The sequence below is a fragment of the Anas platyrhynchos genome, chromosome 1 (genome assembly GCF_047663525.1).
Source record: "Anas platyrhynchos isolate ZD024472 breed Pekin duck chromosome 1, IASCAAS_PekinDuck_T2T, whole genome shotgun sequence".
Classification (NCBI taxonomy): Eukaryota; Metazoa; Chordata; class Aves; order Anseriformes; family Anatidae; genus Anas; species Anas platyrhynchos.
The window spans coordinates 199,885,149-199,903,356 of record NC_092587.1 but is presented as its reverse complement, the minus strand read 5'-3'; the positions used below and the strand labels follow the sequence as shown (position 1 = coordinate 199,903,356).

Here is an 18,208-nt window from a genome sequence, read left to right as displayed (position 1 = left end):
ACAGAGCATTTATCCCCTCCAAAATTTTATTTTTTCATCTTTTTTAAATTACTGCTGATTTCCTATTTGAATGATCAATACTTTTTGGATTTTGTTTAAAAACAATGCTTTTCATACTTTTTGTATCTTCCACCCTCACCCAGTTTAAACAAGAAATAAGGTTGAATATAAGATGCTAATAATGCTGAACTGCATAAAAATGTTCAATTTTACCTCTTCTTTTTTTTTTTTTTTAATCAGCCACAAACTCCAACATGTTGCACCAGCTAAGGAACAATTTACCCAAAAGGTCAACACTACATAAGGTATTCTGCAAGCACAGGTAATACATGTAAGTGTGGGAATAAATACACTGGGAAATATTTGCAGGCAGCAAAAGGGACTAACTCCATTCGATTATTATTGCTAATATTTTCACCAGTTTAGGAATTTAGTGAGGACTATAACAGTATAGCAAGGACTATAGTGTAGTAAGGACTATAAACCCTGGTCCACCATTACATCGGAAAGCTAAAAATCAAAAAAGAGGTGAAAATCCATCATTGGAAATCATCTTTTTCCACCAATCTTCAGAGTACAGTAGTATGCTTTTCATGTTTACTAATATTTTTATGCAAAAGAAATGTGTCTTGCTTTGCTATTGTGGAAAATATGTTCCAATAAAAGAGTTCTCCATCTGAAATGGAAACAGACACTGCTTTTCCATAGCTTACAAATGAGTGATTTCCAGACTCTTCTTTTACTCCTTTTCTTTGAGGATACTTGGCCTCCTGCACTACTTCACCCTTGAGACAAATCTGTCATAGTGACAGACAGAGTTATCCAGGCATAGGCTTTATCACAGTTCCATGCAATCAGAGCTTTCAAAATATGCAGTAAGATCTTCAGCTTGTTTAATTTTTGTATAAAGAGACTTGGGGACACAAAAAGATAAATCCATTCTCATTGCTGAATTCTGCATCAGTCGCTTTTTTATTTTTTTTCTTCCTTTTCCTGGGTTGATGCTCTAAATCCTTGATAAATTGCATAGCAATAAAACAGTCAGGAAGCAACGAAGTGATGACCAAAGCCAGACAGAGATGTTAACCCCCATTCAGCTAGTGCAATCCCTTCTCTAGAGGCACTGTTACATGTAATTCCCCAAACGACAGGTTTATCAAGCATCCAGAAATTCAGACCACATAGGTAACACAGAGAAAGTATCAAATTCAGAAGCCAAAACCAAGGCTTCAAGACCTCAAAGTCTTTGAGCCAAACATTTACCTTCCTAGCATGCGGCCTTAAGCAAACTTCTTTCTTACATGCTTATCTCAGCCAAGTGTTGAAATAACTGACTACTATTAGCACTGCTTAGAAACATCAGTATGATGTATCTTGTGTATACATTGATATAATGCAGAGCAGTAGTGTTACTGCCTGGAAAAGTCCCTCTGACTTTTCTGCATGGAAATATTGAATCGAAAAGGGATAAAGGTGAGAGTTTTGTGGCACTGCACTGCAGAGGTTGCTGGTGACAGAGATGCATTTGCACGTTAGCAAGCTCTGGGGAAGGTTTCAAGGATGTGGATGTTACATGGATCAACTGTAGCAGTTTCTGGGAGAGTATGGGGGACAAAAAGAGCATGTATAGATAGATCATTGTCACTGTCCCACAAGCAGGGAGAGATTACATGTACCATCAATACCAAATTTTGAAGGCCAAATATTGCCTAACATGATTGTGGCCAGAGACACATTTGGAGACAGGTCTTAGGTCAGCTGAAAGATGCGACAAAAGACAGAGGATATTTAGGAATATTTTATCTTGTCAAGGTTTTTTCAGGGCTTTCTGAACTGCAACACTCTTTAAGATCTGACTTCAAACTCTACCTCAGAGAAGATATTGGTGATCAGAGTCATCTGATCACAGGTGAGATTTCCTTTGTATCCACTAGAACATCCAAGAATATGATTTGCAAATTACATACAAGTCCTTGAGTGAGGTCTCCAGTAACAAAAGAGTTGGCTGAAGTCAAACTCAGTGGAAGATATTTATCTACTCCTACACAGCCTGACAAATTGCCTTCTCTGATGCAGATGATTCTCCAGGGAAATGAAAACTGTAGAACTCAGCTAGAGGTCTCAGATTGGGTAAAATATAATCATATACTAGGCAATACCCCTGACCTAATGATTCACTCATAAATAACCATTTTCTTCTCCTTGACTGCACACATCCTCTCATTTTTCAGAAGTCTCACATTAGGTGAAGGGAGACAGAAGGAAATTTGCATGGTAGTAGCAAACAGATTAAAACACAGAAGAAATACCTGTTTATGTTGCAGATGCATGCCAGGAGACCCATCTTTTCTGCTTTTAATGGTCTCCTGGACATTGCAAAGAATCCATTTGGTCAGCTCCAGCTATCTGAAACGCTTAAAAATGCAGCTCACCTCAGCACTAGGAAATTATCTTCCCACCTTCAGCCAGGCCCTCAGAATATTAGAGAAGGGGCTGGCTAAGGATATATAGCTCTGCTATCATTAGGAAATGTTATCATTAATTGAGGAAGGATCAGGCTTTCTAATTTTCTTTGTCTTGCTCAGTATCTTCTACCTTTCCTTACGTTTGCAGCTCTCTGCTGCTGTGCAGTAATATTAAGCCCTAACCATATCTGCCTGAGCAGTTAATTGAACATTTTCTTTTCTCCGTTTATAGAGCTGTTCATAGATTTATGAAACAAATCACCCTTCTTCTTTCATAGTTAAAACCAATCTCAATAAAGACATCTCTCTGAGATCAGCAAATTATAATCTAATGAAATCTATTGAAAATTTCAGTTGCACTAAACAAGGTCAATGCTCAGAAGAAACGAAATGTCATTCAGAAATGAAGATCAAAGTAATTCCCTTCTATTCCTGCTGCTACCATAGAGACCAAGGGAGGGGGAAGAGGGAGAAGAAGAGATTTAACAGACTTAATTCTTACTGAAATTTATAATTAACTACAAGGGAAAAGGGACAATTACCATATTTCTAAAGAATAAAGGAGAAAAAAGTTGAGCTTTTGACAAGATATAATTACAAGACATTGCATATGCAATGCACATTGGTTTGTTCTGTGTAATTTTCTTGAGACTCCCCCCTAAAAAAATGATTTTTTTTTCTAGAAAAGACAACACGTGTCTCATCAGTTTACATTCATAATGTTTGAAATCCAAAAGCTAGCGGCTTACAGTAATTGTTCCAAAATTTACCATTGGTAAATAAAGATTTTAAATAAATACTCAGTTACACTTCCCATCTGTCAGACATGTACAAGTATATTCTCCAGCTAAGATAAATGGTAATCAATGAAAAGGGTCTTCCTGCTCTTCTAAGTCTGTGCAGTTTAACCAGCAGCCAACCCACAGTCATCAAAGCTGTCCTCAAGCACCACTTAAGAGTGTAGTTTACTAAATGACATGTAAATTGCATGGATTCAGCACTATCACACTTTTAAGGTCTGGCAGGAAAACACCACAGTTTGAAGTGCTCATCAGTACCTAATAATGACTATAGAAAAAAAAAAAAGATTTTGATTTTAGCTAAATGTGAATCTCTGGGGGGAAAATCATTATGTATCTTTTGTGTCTGATTTGTTAGAGCCTGGAAATTCAGCATAAAAAACTTAGCTACCCAATTTATGGTTTGGAACTGCAATGATTCAAAGCCTGAAGTCTTGCAATGAAAAAACAACAAATGTTGCCCAGATCTATTTAGCACTATTAACAATATGCGGGCACATAGAAATGTGGTATTTTTTTGTTTCATATCCAGCTAAATTTAAATCAGATCCTCACGTAATGCAGCACTCTACAGCTCTGCTGGTTTTGGTAAGGTTATAACAACACCTGAGGCACTGTTTCAAGCTGAGTATTTATACTTTGCTTTATCATTTCCTAATTTGGGGACTGACTCTACAAACAGCCTCTCAGACACACACAACTGATCCCTTAGAAAGTCCTATAGAAAAAGCTGAGCCTCACTAAGTATATACCTTTTTTAATCCCTACATAGAGTTTAGATAACATAACGTAACGGGGAGGGAGCAGTGGGGGAGGGAAGAAGGCCTCTTTTCTTCAGAGAAACCTGTTTCAAAAGCACTTTGGCATAAATAAATATTCTATTTGCATTAACTTTATGCCACCATAATCAATAATCCAACTTAACCTCAGTATTGACTCACCTCTGCAAAGTGAGACCAACAGCTGGCACGTAACGTGTGAACCAGCTCTCCACCTCCAGCAGATGATCTGATCTGATTTACCATTCTGGCCTTCTGAGAGCATCTTGGGACTGGTTTTGCTGCTCTAAATTAGAGATCATGGAACAGCGAGGTCCCTCCTGCGGTACCACCTCCATGTTGTTCCATCCTTCAGCCAAGTTCTAAAAATACCCCTTAATTCTACTGGTTTGGCACTGGGAGTGGATAGTGTTGGCTAAATTCTGAACAAGAGTTTCCCCCTTACTTAGGGAATCCACAGTGTCCTACTGGGACACAAAATCTATCTTTTTCCAAGCATGGAATGCTATCAACAAGGATTTTAAATGATATGCTGAATGCAGACTGGCAGTTTCAAAATCAAGAAGCCCAGCCACAGCAACTCCTCAGTCAGATTTCCAGTGTTGCTGTTGAGCAGGATGAGTTCTGAATTTTGCCTTGTCTTTTATGTTGGGACTACAGGGAAGGGAAAGCTAGTACTAACAAAATGATAAGATACATGTTTTACAGCCTTTCTCTGTTTTACTGCTAGCTTCATGCTGCCAAGCGGAGTGATGAATGTGTGGAGCAGAAGGGACCTACAGAAGACTCATACACTAGGTTTGTGCTACTACATTGATCCCATACTTCAGAGTAGTGGCTTATTCTCCGTGACCATTGCTCGTATTGAGACTTCTGCTCACACATCTGTCAGTTTTGCCTTAAGTGCACACATTGGTCTCCCTGGTTCTAAATATATTGCCAGATGAGCAGAAGAAAATAGAATAGACAGATGTTGCTGGCTCCTGGCAACATTGCCAGTCAGAATTGAATATGTTCATCCTTGGTATGGCTTAGCAACATAACCGCATGACCCTCCTTCCTAGGGCCATCACAAAACATATTTTTTCACCGTCCATCCTTATTTCATTCTTTTAAATGCTCGAATTAAATTCTTAAAAAAGGTGCTTGGAGGACAGCCATGAAGAGGAAAATATTGTAGACTAAAACAATTAAAAAAAAAAAAAAAAGATGAAAAAATCTTCTTAATTAATGCAATGTACTGTCTTTCATTAACTGTAAATAAATACATTTTTTTCCACTCACATGAATAATCACTTTTTCATTAAGTTTTCTGGTCCCACAGAAGCCAGCCACACTTGAATAAAATATGGAACCTGTCCATTGCGTAATGCAATTTAAACCTCCACGGAGTCACATGGAAGCTGGCAACAAGAATCTCAGAAGAATATTTTTTCAGAATTAAATTAATTTTTGTAGCTAACATAACCAACAAGGTCAAATTAGGTATTCAGGCTTGGTCCGAAGGCAACCAGTTCCCTGGTGTACAAGCCAGGGGGTACAATTCAGGAGTTAGGCAACAAAAAAGTGGCTTGGGTTTTCTGAATAAATTGGGGCTATTTTATTTGGTATCTAGTCATGAGTCATTAGTGTACACTGGTTTCATCTTTGCAAGCTCTTCTCAACACACAGAAACATTCAGGTACTAAAATCTGGAGTTTTAATCAAATCTAGTTTGCCCGGGAAATTTTAAAATCTCTGACATATGAGGTTTTTATCTACAAAGGTTTTAGTGACAAAGGACTGAATGACAACTTGTGGTATTATTTAATTTTATTTTTTTATGGTGCTGTGATTGCCAGTTGCAAGTATCAAAAACCCTGAACCTGACACCTGATCCATGAGGTTTAAAAAATAAAAATACATTTTGATTTCTCTTCATTTGCTTTCTGATTTTTAAACCTTTAGACTTTCCATCTTTGAGATCTCCTTTGGAAAAATGAGGGCCAGAAAGATATATTTTTATTTTTTTTTTTGTCACTGAAAGCTGATCATCTTTTCTAAGTCACCTGACAACAAGAGCTGGGGGATTCAGCAAAACAATCTGTATTACAGAGAAGCTTGTCTGGCAACACAGAACTACCTATTCTATTTTTCACCAACTGCAGCTACTGCTGTACTCATAACACTGCAAAGGACTAAAGGATGAGAGAACTGATAGCCAGGGGAAGGGACAGCATGTTGCCTCCGACTGTTGGGCAGCACAGTGGGAATGTTCTTCCTTTCCAAAACCTCCTGGTGACAGGGATGGAGTCTTGACCTGAACTTTTATTTATACTGAATTCCTGCAAATGATAAACTACTGCCACAAAATAATGTGCATTATGCAACAGGAAAAGACAGAATCTACATTGGGAATATGATAAATTAAAACAAACTAGAAGCCCATAAATTCTCTTTGACTGAGTCAGCATTTCCAAAGTCCTGGGTGCAGAAATGCATGGAAACATGAAATCAAAATGGAGAGAAAGAATCTGTACAAATTAATATCTTATATCTTTCTTAATCATAGCCTACATTTTGGCTGAAAAAAATCATGTCAGGAGGATTTAAGGTTTGGGGAGGTACATCAGAAATTAATCTTATTAGATGGCATCTATAGAGTTCAAAACAGGATCTTTGAATCCCTTGTGTGTGATCTACAAGGGCATGTTCACCCCACCACAACATTTATGTCATTTTCTATAGGCTGGAAATACTGCAAATTCCAGTGTAAATTTAATGACCACGTGTTACAAATGTCAACTTTTTAAACAGTGTTCATCTTTTGCAGTTTAAATAGCATTCATCTTTTACTGCCTTTTTATTATTTATAACGTGAAGAATAAAACTGGTGTATTTACTCCCTCTTGACATTAAGATCCACTTTTCCAAGAATGAGAATGGCAAGTATTTGCACAAATCAGACAAATGGGTATTTAAATAAGGAAAATTAACAGATCTGAGGCCAAAAATAGTCAGACTGCTGTTCTGTAGAACTCATATTTATTGAAGTAAATTTTAAAATAAATTTAAAATAGTCTGAAAAACAAACAAAAAAAATCTTCTGTCATTATACTTCTGAAAACTTGTATAAACTGATGCTATAAAAATTTTGTAGGCTTAATGGAAATAGGGTTACTCTAATGCACAATAAAGCAAGTAAAAGCAGATTATGGATCAATATAATATAATGTCACTGGTGCAGCTATTTAAATATGGCACCAAAGCAAGATGAGGAAATCAACTGTAATTTCTTTGGCTTCAAGCCTTTGTAATATGAAAGTGTTCTGAAATGAGATATTTGCCATTATTCAGATCATTTATATATGTTAATATGGTGTTCCCACAAGCATCCAAATAGCAGGTGACCTACAAGTGACAATCCTATCTCATTCCAACACCAAAGTTGGCAGCAAAGACTGAATATCTGGAGTTGAATATTTGAGGCTCATACACTTGACTTTCAGAATCATTTTGGCCATTTAGTAGCAAATCCATGAGACTGAAAAGCTGTGAGGAAAAATACTGTGGACAGTTGGAGCTGGGATCCCTGCTCAGAGCAGCAACGGTAGTGAGTTGATGGTGAGCTGACATTTGTTATTGATCAGAAGACCCTCGGAAATTGTTCATTGCAAACATTCAGAATCAATTCATAAAACAAATAAAGACATATCTCCAGTTATTAAAAGAGTAAAAATAAATAATAATAATAATAATAAAAAAAAAAAGATCTTAACAGGACTCATTGTCCTGTCCCCAATCCTCCTTGCCAAACTCTCAAGGCCAAGGATGGTTGCAACTACGGGTCCACACCACATCACCAGAGACCCAGAAGTAGGGTTAATTGCAACTTTCTTTTTCCACCTTCTTGCTTATTTTAAATTAAAAACAAACGTCAAGGAGTATAAGTCAGATGCTTAACACAAGTCTGCATCCAGGCTTTTCTCAGTGGTGTTTCACCATTGCTGCTGAGTGCTTTTCACTGGTATCACTGGTACCAAGGGGCACTTACAGGAGCCTCTGCTCTGCTCCAAGACAGATTGGAGATGCTGTCTTAGATCCATCACAGTTTGCAGGAACCAGAAGGACCTGGAAAGGCCCAGAAAGAACAAAAAAGAACAGGAGGTGAATGAGGCCACAGAAGGAGCATAAGGAACATATGCTCCTTCTGTGGCCTCATTCACCTCCTGTTCTTTCCCCGTCTGGGTTTCTCCATTGTCATGAGGGGAATGACAGCTCGCATCTGTTTCAGCAAGTCCACCGTACTCTGTGGTGTCCACCCACCACCACTCATTGCTGTCAATGGGTTCTTGGGGTATCTCCTCCTGCCCTTTTCCGTGTCACTAACAGGGGCCCCTGTTTTACATGTACATCAGGCAAAAAATATAACAGCAGTGACGGCTGTACTAAACATTGTTTCACCTTATCATTTATGTTACCTTGAGCTGTTCTCACTACCCTTGGCATGTTGAAAGTCTTGTGGCAATTGTGAAATTCATCAAAAATAATCCAAAACAGAGAACAGCCATGCTGAACCCCAATGTCCTTATTTACCCCATTAACTGTTCCTTATAAATACTATCACCATGTGCAAATCTGCTTACAAACATGTGATAATCTGCCTGTCCTGAAGCAAGAGAAAGGAAGTTCACTGATCACCTCCCTCCCATTTAATATTAGGTTACTTTGCTAAGTTTGAGGATGTCTCAAAGAACTGTTCAACTTATCCCTATCCCACATCTTTAATTTGGGCAGTGTCCTTAACCACCGTCTCTAACCTGACACAAATTTTGTGGATAAAAATTTATTTACATGCACGTTTGGAAGGAATTATTTAGAAGGACCATTCCCAAATAACCAGGTTAGATCCAACATCAGTATAAGTGTGCTGAACTGGGACCAAGGCATTTTTATTTTGCAGGCCCAGAGATGCAAAGCAAGCTACGTTTTTCCCCCAAAAAGCCACAATAAGCCAAAAGAAACTTGCATCTCTCCAATCAGAAACATCATGACTATCTAAACTACATCTGATTGGCCTCTTTAAAAATGCTAGGACCCATATAATGCCCTCATATTTTTTTTTATTCTTTAGTTTAGAGAATTAGCTGATAAGCAAAGAAAATATCTGCCTGATACCATGTATTCTGAAAGTGCTCCAGTAGCTAGAGATATTAATAGACACAAGCACAGGCTAAGATAAAATATGGAATCGTTTTCTTTTAGCTAGTAAAAATAAGTAAATTACATATCATTTAGGAAGTGATACAGAAGCAAACTACATAATCTACAGAAAAAGAGAAGAAAATGCTCATTGAAGCAAAGCTTATTTATCACTTTATCTTGCAACCTGACACAGTACATGCTCAATCTATTTAATTACAGGAATAGAAAAATAGCAGAAAAATATGTATACATTACAGCAATGTTTCCAGTCCTACCTTGGTCGTGACAATGCACAGACAATCCATTCTGTAAATCTCCACAGGAGTGTATGTAAATCATAAAAACAAATCAGCAAGGGTGAGGAAAGGCTTTTGAACAGCATGAACAGAACCGGAGGCTTGAATCTGCACAGCCTGCTTTTCCAAGTGGGGCCCTCATAAGAAACTCGAGTCCTCCTCCACAATGCTAAAGGCAGTCATGATGCTCAGAGGGATCAGAAAACCCATTAGAAATCGTCTCAAGCAAAACTTCCAGGTGGCTTATCAGGCTTGATTGCTGCATTGTTCAATCTGCGATCAAAATATTCTGTTGGATGGTATGCAGCCTTCTACATGGGAAGATGAGAACCACAACAAGCACAAAAGAGCAAAAGCATCACATTTCAGCCCTGGCTCTGGTTTCACAATTCTGATCTGCTGTTTCAGTATACCCATAAGATTTCCTTTGCCAAGTCTCTCGCTCTCTCTCAATCTCTCTCTCTCTCTCCTTCCCTGTCTTTTTTTTTCTCCCCCCTCTCGCTCGCTCTCTCCCTCCTCTTTTCTACTAACTCCGAGCAAGCACAACACACACAACTATCGGGCCCATCTATCACAGCGCTGTCACTTCTCTGCCAAAACAACTGCTTTCGGTTGTATGGGTTTTTATTAAGAGCACGATTCCTGCAAATGCATATTGCTTGAAGTGCATGATTGAAACGTTAAGGTGTGTGCGATAGCTCATGCGTCACATCTACAATCACTCTGAATTACTAGGTCACATTCAGATTCAGGAAGTGAATATAAATAACATCTGGATAAGGCGAACTTTCAGAAAGTATAACAGAAAATAAGCAGTCAGGTTAAAAGGTGGGAACTGCACATTTACACATGCACACAGGTCTGGGAAGTGCAACAGTGATATAATTTTAATTTATTATCCATGGAAATTGAAAAAAAAAAAAGAAAATCACAAACAAACAAACAAACAAAACCACCACCATTATATACATTATTGAAAGCTAGAGAGGGGCACCTTTTTTTTTTTTCTCACTTATGAAAAATATATCAAAGGTTTAATTTTTAAAAAAAGCACACTGAATAACAGAGCTTAAAATCTCCTGGAGTTCTTTCCCAAACTTTTTCTGCACCTTTGACAGATTCGCAGACTTAATCAATTTATTTTGTGTTCTGTGCGCTTTGCTCAGACTTTTACAGACTGTTTAGCCCCAAGCCCCTACCTTTCTTGCAGTGATGTTGGTGCAGAGCTTGCCTTTCAGGTGTCTTACATGAATCATTCTGAATTAGAAAGCTTGCTGTCAGCTCTCAAAGTCTTCCCTCTCTTACAGATAGAGGAAGAGAGGGGAAGAAAGAGGGAGTGAGAGAGAAAGAGACACAGAAAGGGAGAGATATGTAAAATGAAAGCTCTGGCCAAAGAGAGAGGAAAATCAATGCTCCTATTCACTGGAAAAAAAAAAAAAAAAAAAAAAATACAGCCAACTGGACTGTTGACAGCAACAAGAGGAAACGTCTAGACACCCATACGTTACAATTCACCTTTTCAACACACTGGACAGCACAGTCCCCCCGGGTGCTTTGCTGAGGATCTCTCATTCTCACTCAGAGCTAAAATATGTTTTCAATAAAGCAAGCCCTTCCAAGAAAATAAAAGGATATTTAAGAATCACCTCTCTTCCATAAATTACTCAGGTTATAACCCTAATATTCTCATGATTGCTAAAGCAGCAAGAGGTTCAGTAAATGACACACATTATTTTGCCAAAATGAAGTCACTGCTACCAAAGTTACAAAATCCATAGTGAATCAGATATGTGGTCAGAGAGCAACCAACCCTCCCCCAGCTAGTAAAGTCTTGAAGGATGTAATATCTTAAAGAGAAAGTCTCCAGAGCACTTCTGACTTTGCCTAAAACTTTAGCTCACTCTGAGCAACCACACGTGTGCAAAACAAACTTGATTTGTGTTTACAGCCTGCATTTCAGCCTGCATGTTCTCTCTGCTGTGGTTTAGTCCAGTAGCCAAACAGCCAGACAAGCCTATTAAACTATAGATTATGTGAATCAGGGAACTTTTCAAACATCCTTCAGATCAGAACCAATTAACCACCTCCACCCAAGAACAAATTAACCTGTTAAGTTGTTCTAACCAAAGCAACGCTTGTGCTCTGGGCATCACAAGAATAAAAGGGAATTCAGTCAAACATAAAATTGGAAGACATTTTAACACTTAGATGTCAAGCTTTTGTCAAAGTTTGTTCTCTTCTACTCGGTAGATTCAAACTGATCTAATAAGGTGTGAAACATTTCTATACATATAATTACCTAATGACTTGGCTATAAAATTTCATATCATGCTAGAAATTGGCATATGGGAATCTGTTTTGAAATTGGTCTCTGAGGACATGATCTGTAAATGCCTCTACTTGAAGTAACTCCTTTGAGTTGGTCTCAGGGAATTCATGATCCTATTTACCACCTATATGAAAAACGGAGGCTTTGAACACATTGAGGCTATGTAAGCAACCCAACTTGTGTGTGTGTTTGGTAAAAATCAGGCTCTGTAAGTGTACACAGAAGTTTTCACCTGACCTTCTCCATTTTGGGTGTTGAAATCGTGCACTGTCACCTCCTTCCATAAAATGCACCAAGGAGTATTTAACAGCACAGGATTTGCCTGTGCATTGCCCAACCTTACCACAACATTAAGCTGCAGCATCCCTGAAATATTGCCACCTACTGCCACCTGCAGAATCTCCTTTAGCTTCAGACAGAAGAGACCCACACTTCTGGGAACATTGACCACAGCTCTACTCTTCCATGGGCTCATTTTAGTTGCCAGGGCTCTTGGTTGAAGCTTCTAAGTCGCATCCATCAATGACTACTCAAAGCCAGGGGTGCACTATATGAAGAGTTGACTGACTCAGTGAATCCAGAAATTCTCCTGAGAATGCAAGCCCTTATTTTCATTAACACCCCATCCCTAACCCAAAAATCAAGTTTAGTGGCTCCATTTTCTTCCTCCAAGTAGATGCTTCTACCATTCATTTTATCTGCCTAAACATAAGATTTTCAAATCCTTGGCACAGCTTTCCCCTTCATTAGTAACAACTCCTTCTGCTCTAATTTCTGCAGGTCATATTGCTGCTTAGTTTTATTTTTTTTCCTCTGCTCTTCCAGCCTTCATGTTATCTGTCCATATGATCACAACTGAAATCCACTATAGAAAGACTTGACCCAAAAAACAAACAAGTTCAGAAGCAGCCATCTGGGGTGAAAAGAGATGGTTTATTGTTGCTTTTGTAGTTGATTTAGATGGCCAAAAATATTCTCTGATGAGCTCTGACTCTCAGGAAACCATAATGTAGGAAGATTAACAACTATTCCCCACTGTAATAGCGGTGGCTCTGCAGACCACCATGTGAGAGCCACTTACCCAGGTGACTGCTTCCTTCTCCTCCAATTTTACCAGGGTGTCTATTTTTAAATCATACAAAACCAAGCAATACAAGGTGAGTGGGTAAAATGTGATGGTCTTTACAATGCAGTAATTTAGACTGGACAATTTAATGCTCCTTTCTGGCATTAAAAACTTTACTGCATCCAGATACTTCCACTTGGATAACCAAAGCATAGGGCTTAATTAGGCAGTTATATTTAGAAGCAGAGCCTGTAACATCCAGCTGAAATGAATATTTTGTAAAAGCAAGCTTCTGTAAAATTTAATAGGAAGGATTCTATGATTTTTATATCTTTCATGACACCTCCTTTTTAAAATAATTCATAAATTATTTTGAAATCCAACTATTGGTGAGCAAATATTGTATAGAGATACTGATTCTTTAAAGGGAAAAAAAATAGGAAAAAAAAAAAGAAAAAAAAAAAAAGCTTCATTATTATCTCCAATTCAAACAATGGAAATGAAGGGGGGAAAAAATAATAAATACTAGGTCTCCAAGCTTTGGTGTAGACACTGGGAAAGAAGACATCTACCAGACTGTTAGCAAAGTATTAGGAATGTCAGCATTTTGCAGAATTTACCCTGTGACTATTTAGGGCTCTATGCACCTACACTGAGAACACAAAAGCACACACATCCTCTCACAAATGTGGAGAAAGATTTATTTATGCTTAATGTATCTTAAATTGTGTACTACAGAGTACTTGCTAATGGTACCAAATTGGCAGTCTTTTACATGGGGTTATGTTCTCTTTCTTATTTTCAGGTCCTATATTGCACCCAAACAAGTTACGAATACATTAAATACTTTCCTGATTACTTGTCTTCCAAGAGGGCAATCGCTGTAGTTATGAAATTATGTCTCTATGGTCAGAGCTCATTTATACCACTTGAGTCCCGTTCCAGTGAGGTTGCTGTGCATCACAACTGGTTAGTTAATAGGTCACCACTGGGATAAAAGTTATGTGAGTAATTATATGCTAGAAGGGAAAAACCCATGAGACAGCCTCTTTATTAGGACTGTTTCTGTGGTGCACAGAAAATAAAAAATGAGAAACCTCTAATCTAGCAGATCCTGGATTTGTAGTCAGGAGCTATACTACAAATGAAATGTCAGAATAAATCCTGCTTCAGCCATGAAAAGAAGTTAATACAAATTTCAGAAGGCGTGAAGTTTTGTATACCTCAGTTGCTGAGAATTTTAATGCAGTTCCCAGGCTGAACCAGAAGCCCATGAGTGCTGGTGTTAATTTAAAGATCAACAAATTAGCAATTCTGCCCCTTCCGACTGCAGCAGCCTTAACAGCAGCAGCTCTGCAACTGGCCTCAGGCCCATGAGAGTCTCAGGCAGAAGCTTTTGTTATAGTTTTCCCTTCTCCTGTGCATGGCAAATTTCATTGCTATTTAGCACAATCAACGTTGGAGTCCTGACCATTTCCCGAGCTTTCTCAACAGAAAGAAATAGATAATTTTCTTTTATGTGGGGTATCACAGTCCTCACTGCTCTGAGCCCTGTAGATGGTAAAATGGGCATGGGGAGAAGGGGAGGCCAAACAGCCAGTTCCCCCACTCCATCCCAAGCATTCTGCAGCCGCATGGCCACAGTGGCCCCAGGCTCAACAGATTTAGAGGATGTTTGTTTTCTGCTCTACAGCTGTGGAGGGGATCCCCTCTGCTCCTGCCCCAAGCCTCCAAGGGAGATCAGTGGGGCCATGAGGTGGTTGCCTCCCTTCCTCTCTGGGAGCTGATACAGTGCTAGGCTTCCAGGAGAAGTCAGGGTGGAGATTCTCATTCCAACCTCTTGCTCAAACCGGAGTCAGCAGTGAAGTCAGAGAACGTTACGCAGGTTGTTATCCAGCCTGGTCTTCAAAATCCCTCAAGGTGGTGCCCATACAACCTCTCTAATAGTCTCACACCAACAAGCTCACTATCCAACAGGCCTATGAAAAGAGGGTGAGGCAAGCTGGGAACAGAATATGACTTGCAGTGTTGTAGGAAATGCACATTCACAATCCCAGGGTGTGGAGCAGAGGATGGGGAAGGGTTCTTGAGCCATTTTACAGCTCTGAAAAGCCTGGGATAAACTAGCCTTTTGAAAGCTCTGCAGCCTTTCCCAATTTAAAATTTCTGCCTAGGGTTTTATGCATTTATTATTTTCCATACAAAGCCATAAATGTTTTCTCTCGCTTCCCACAAATCCTTTATTCAGAATGAAACAGAAGTGGCTGTTACGAACACTGCCCTGGCTTTATGTGGGCTGGGGTGCTCTGCAACACAGTACTCAAGGGCAACACGTCCTGAAGTGGCTCTCAGCTCTCAAGATCCATGGTGAATGAAAAGTTCATTTTAATTCTTGAGCATTCTGCCTGGGGAGGTAAATCTAACACCCAATTGATCATCAGCAACTGAAAAGCACTGGTGCATATGTTTAAACATGTAGCCAGTCCTAAATAGCTATGTGTCACTGTCATAGCCGTGCGCTACTGACACTCGAGCACAGTCACTTGAAAAAGAAATCAGACAAAATGATTCTTCCAAATGAACTGACACAAAATGGTAAATTCCAAGGCATGAAAATAAAACATCTTGTATCTGCTGTCCCGTGGTACTGGGAACTGAAGAAAATACCACCCACAGCTCTGAATTTCTTATTGTTTGGCAGTGGGCTTGCCAGTTTTTGGAGTTTATTCTCAGGTACACATTGTGCTGAAGGGATACAAAAAGCATGAAAATATAGTTTGTAGAATTGCTGATGGAGAAACATTGAGTCCAGGAGTCCACAGCACTGTGACTACAAGCAGGAAAAACAGTACATTGTTCAGATGGGCATTCATATTGGAAATGATAGGAAATTGGGCTGCGATCAGGACATCTCGTGTTTTCTACAACATTTTCATGTAAGCAGTGTATTTAGTGCACATATCAAGCCCTCCTTGCTGTGTGGAAATAATTTCCTCCATAAATATATGGGTAAAATTCAGTGAGTGTACAAGTTCATGCAATACAGATTAAATCTTTGGATTTGACAGATTTTAATCATATTTTGCAATGGGGCTATCCACTTGAGCTTTATGCAGTAAGGAGAGTGCATCAGCCCTGTACCTGAACTGATTCATGCTCTCCTATTCCTTACAAAGGTGATTGAAGACATTCAAAACTGCACAGAAAGAATCAGGTTCTTAAAGGGGGTTCGACCAAAAGATCCAGTTCTGCTGATCTCACAAAGAATCACACTTCAACTCCAAGTAAGTACCAGAGGATACAGTACAAAAGTTTTCTGATCATTTGGGAATACAGCAACAGAAGAAACTCAGAAAGTTATGCTAGACTATTAGTTCTTCAGAACTCAAAAAATTAACGAACAGAGAAATTGATCCAGGAATGTAAGCAAAACCCATGGAAAAGTATTAGACAAGGTAATAATCTGCAATTTTCCACTGTTATAAACAACTTTCATTGAAGTCTATAAGGTATCACATATGCACGCCAACTTGGTTAATGTCTGTTTTCTTTTCGTCATGTTTCCAGCTTACTAACTTTAAAAGAAAACTTAATAATTTTCTTTCACTTCCAAGAGAAAAAATACAGAATGACTTCAAGGCTGAAACTCTACATAATAATACCTAAGCTCAGGAGAATTGTTCCAGCCAAGTTGTGAACCTATGAAAATAATGGAGATACTATAATGAAACACTTACAACTGCAGCACTGCAAACAGCAAGGCTGTTACAAAGAGAACTATAACTTACCTCCTTACCACAGCCATGAAGTCATATTGCTTCATGCATTATTCAGTGTAGTTTTATGGTCCGTATCATTAGACTGCCCATACAAAAAATCACCACTTTGCTGACATATTCTTCCATACTGACTCGAAGCCACAAAGAAACTACAAAATTCAATGGGAGACTGAAGAAAAACCACCTTGGATAAAATTTACTAACCATGCGAAAGCTCAGAATTCAGAAATACATTGAAATGAAAGCACCTTGAGATCAGCAAACCTATAGAACCTTCACTGATATTAAAAACATTTCCACATATGGAATAAAAACCCAATCCTGCCTGGGATGGCATGAAATACACAGGGCCAATAACATACAAGAAAAAATTGCAGCAATAAGCCTCATTTGAATGTGCTAACATACCTGCAGTCAATAATGAGAAAAAAAAAAAAAAAAAAAGACTGAAAGACCTCAAATTCACTGTATCCTATACATTTCACCTCCAGCAAAACTCAGCTAAATAAATATTTCACACTCCATCATGAAATAGTGGACCCTACCTTTATCTTCGTCTCTACTGCATAATTTTCAAAAGTTTGTTTCTCCTTATTGTGTTCCCCACATTGCCCAGATCCTTCTGATCCATTGGAATCTGCAGCCTAAAGGGGAAAAATAAATAAATAAATAAATAAATAAAGTAGCTGAGATTGCATTAAAATTCTGTTATACCTTAATGTGACGATTAGCATGCACATACAAAAACGTAGCCCGAATTCACATAAACCTCAAGTGGTTGATACAAAAGATTTTCACCTTGATGTTTTGTCATGCAAAATGTCTGGGGTTTAATCTCATAGTCACACTCGTGGAAGTCTGTGAAGGTCTTAATAGGATAAACCTAAAAGTGATGCTTATCATTATCTCTAGTTGACTTCAGAAGGCATTCAGGGTGCTCAGCAGCTCTCAGCATCACAACATCAAGATAAGGAAGGAAATCCGTGCCCTGTCACAAAGGCCCACAGATAGTAATGGGGTCTCATCTGGAGTATCTGTAGGAACAGATTTATTTACAATACCAACCGCATTACCTGCTTTTTCTTCTCATTTCTAATTCACAACATTCTCCTTAGTGATGTGTTTTTGAAAGGGTTTCACGCTTGTGTAGTAGCCATATTTGCAAATACTTAAAATTAAACTGTTGTGGTTTTTTTTTGACCTTTTCTTCATTTACACAGATTACAATCTTACATCACGTACAGAAAACCATCAAGAAAACACATTAATTTTCCCCCCCCAAAAAAAGTATCTTTAATAGAAGTAAAAGTCTGTATTTGTTTTTTTCAATTTTCCTGCTGAAAATCCAATATGTTATTGTAGATTTTGCATTAAGACAATAAATATTACAAATGACTTCTCTGTTTACAGTGTTCTGCCCTGCAAAAATGTGCTTGAAGAGGTAGGCATTGAATGAAACATGATGACTGCCACTGTCTCAAATCTCAGAAAATTTCTGGGCACTTTGCAA

The 18,208-nt window shown here is 38.5% G+C and overlaps 1 protein-coding gene across 19 annotated transcripts in view; it reads right to left on the bottom strand.

The window, feature by feature from the left end:
• DLG2 (discs large MAGUK scaffold protein 2) overlaps window positions 1–18,208 on the bottom strand; it is a 1,031,289-nt gene that overhangs the window by 869,524 nt on the left and 143,557 nt on the right. For 14 of the 19 annotated variants that reach the window (XR_005264704.2, XR_005264705.2, XM_027462397.3 and 11 more), the window contains one exon: window positions 17,244–17,342. Coding sequence is in view for 17 of the 19 variants with exons in the window: in XM_027462397.3 (XP_027318198.1) it covers window positions 17,244–17,342 (99 nt within the window). In the remaining 2 variants the exon portion in view is untranslated. Of the gene's footprint in view, window positions 1–9,503; window positions 10,032–10,723; window positions 10,796–17,243; window positions 17,343–18,208 lie in introns of those variants that run through there. The other 5 variants (XM_027462504.3, XM_027462497.3, XM_038177422.2 and 2 more) reach the window with 4 other exon arrangements.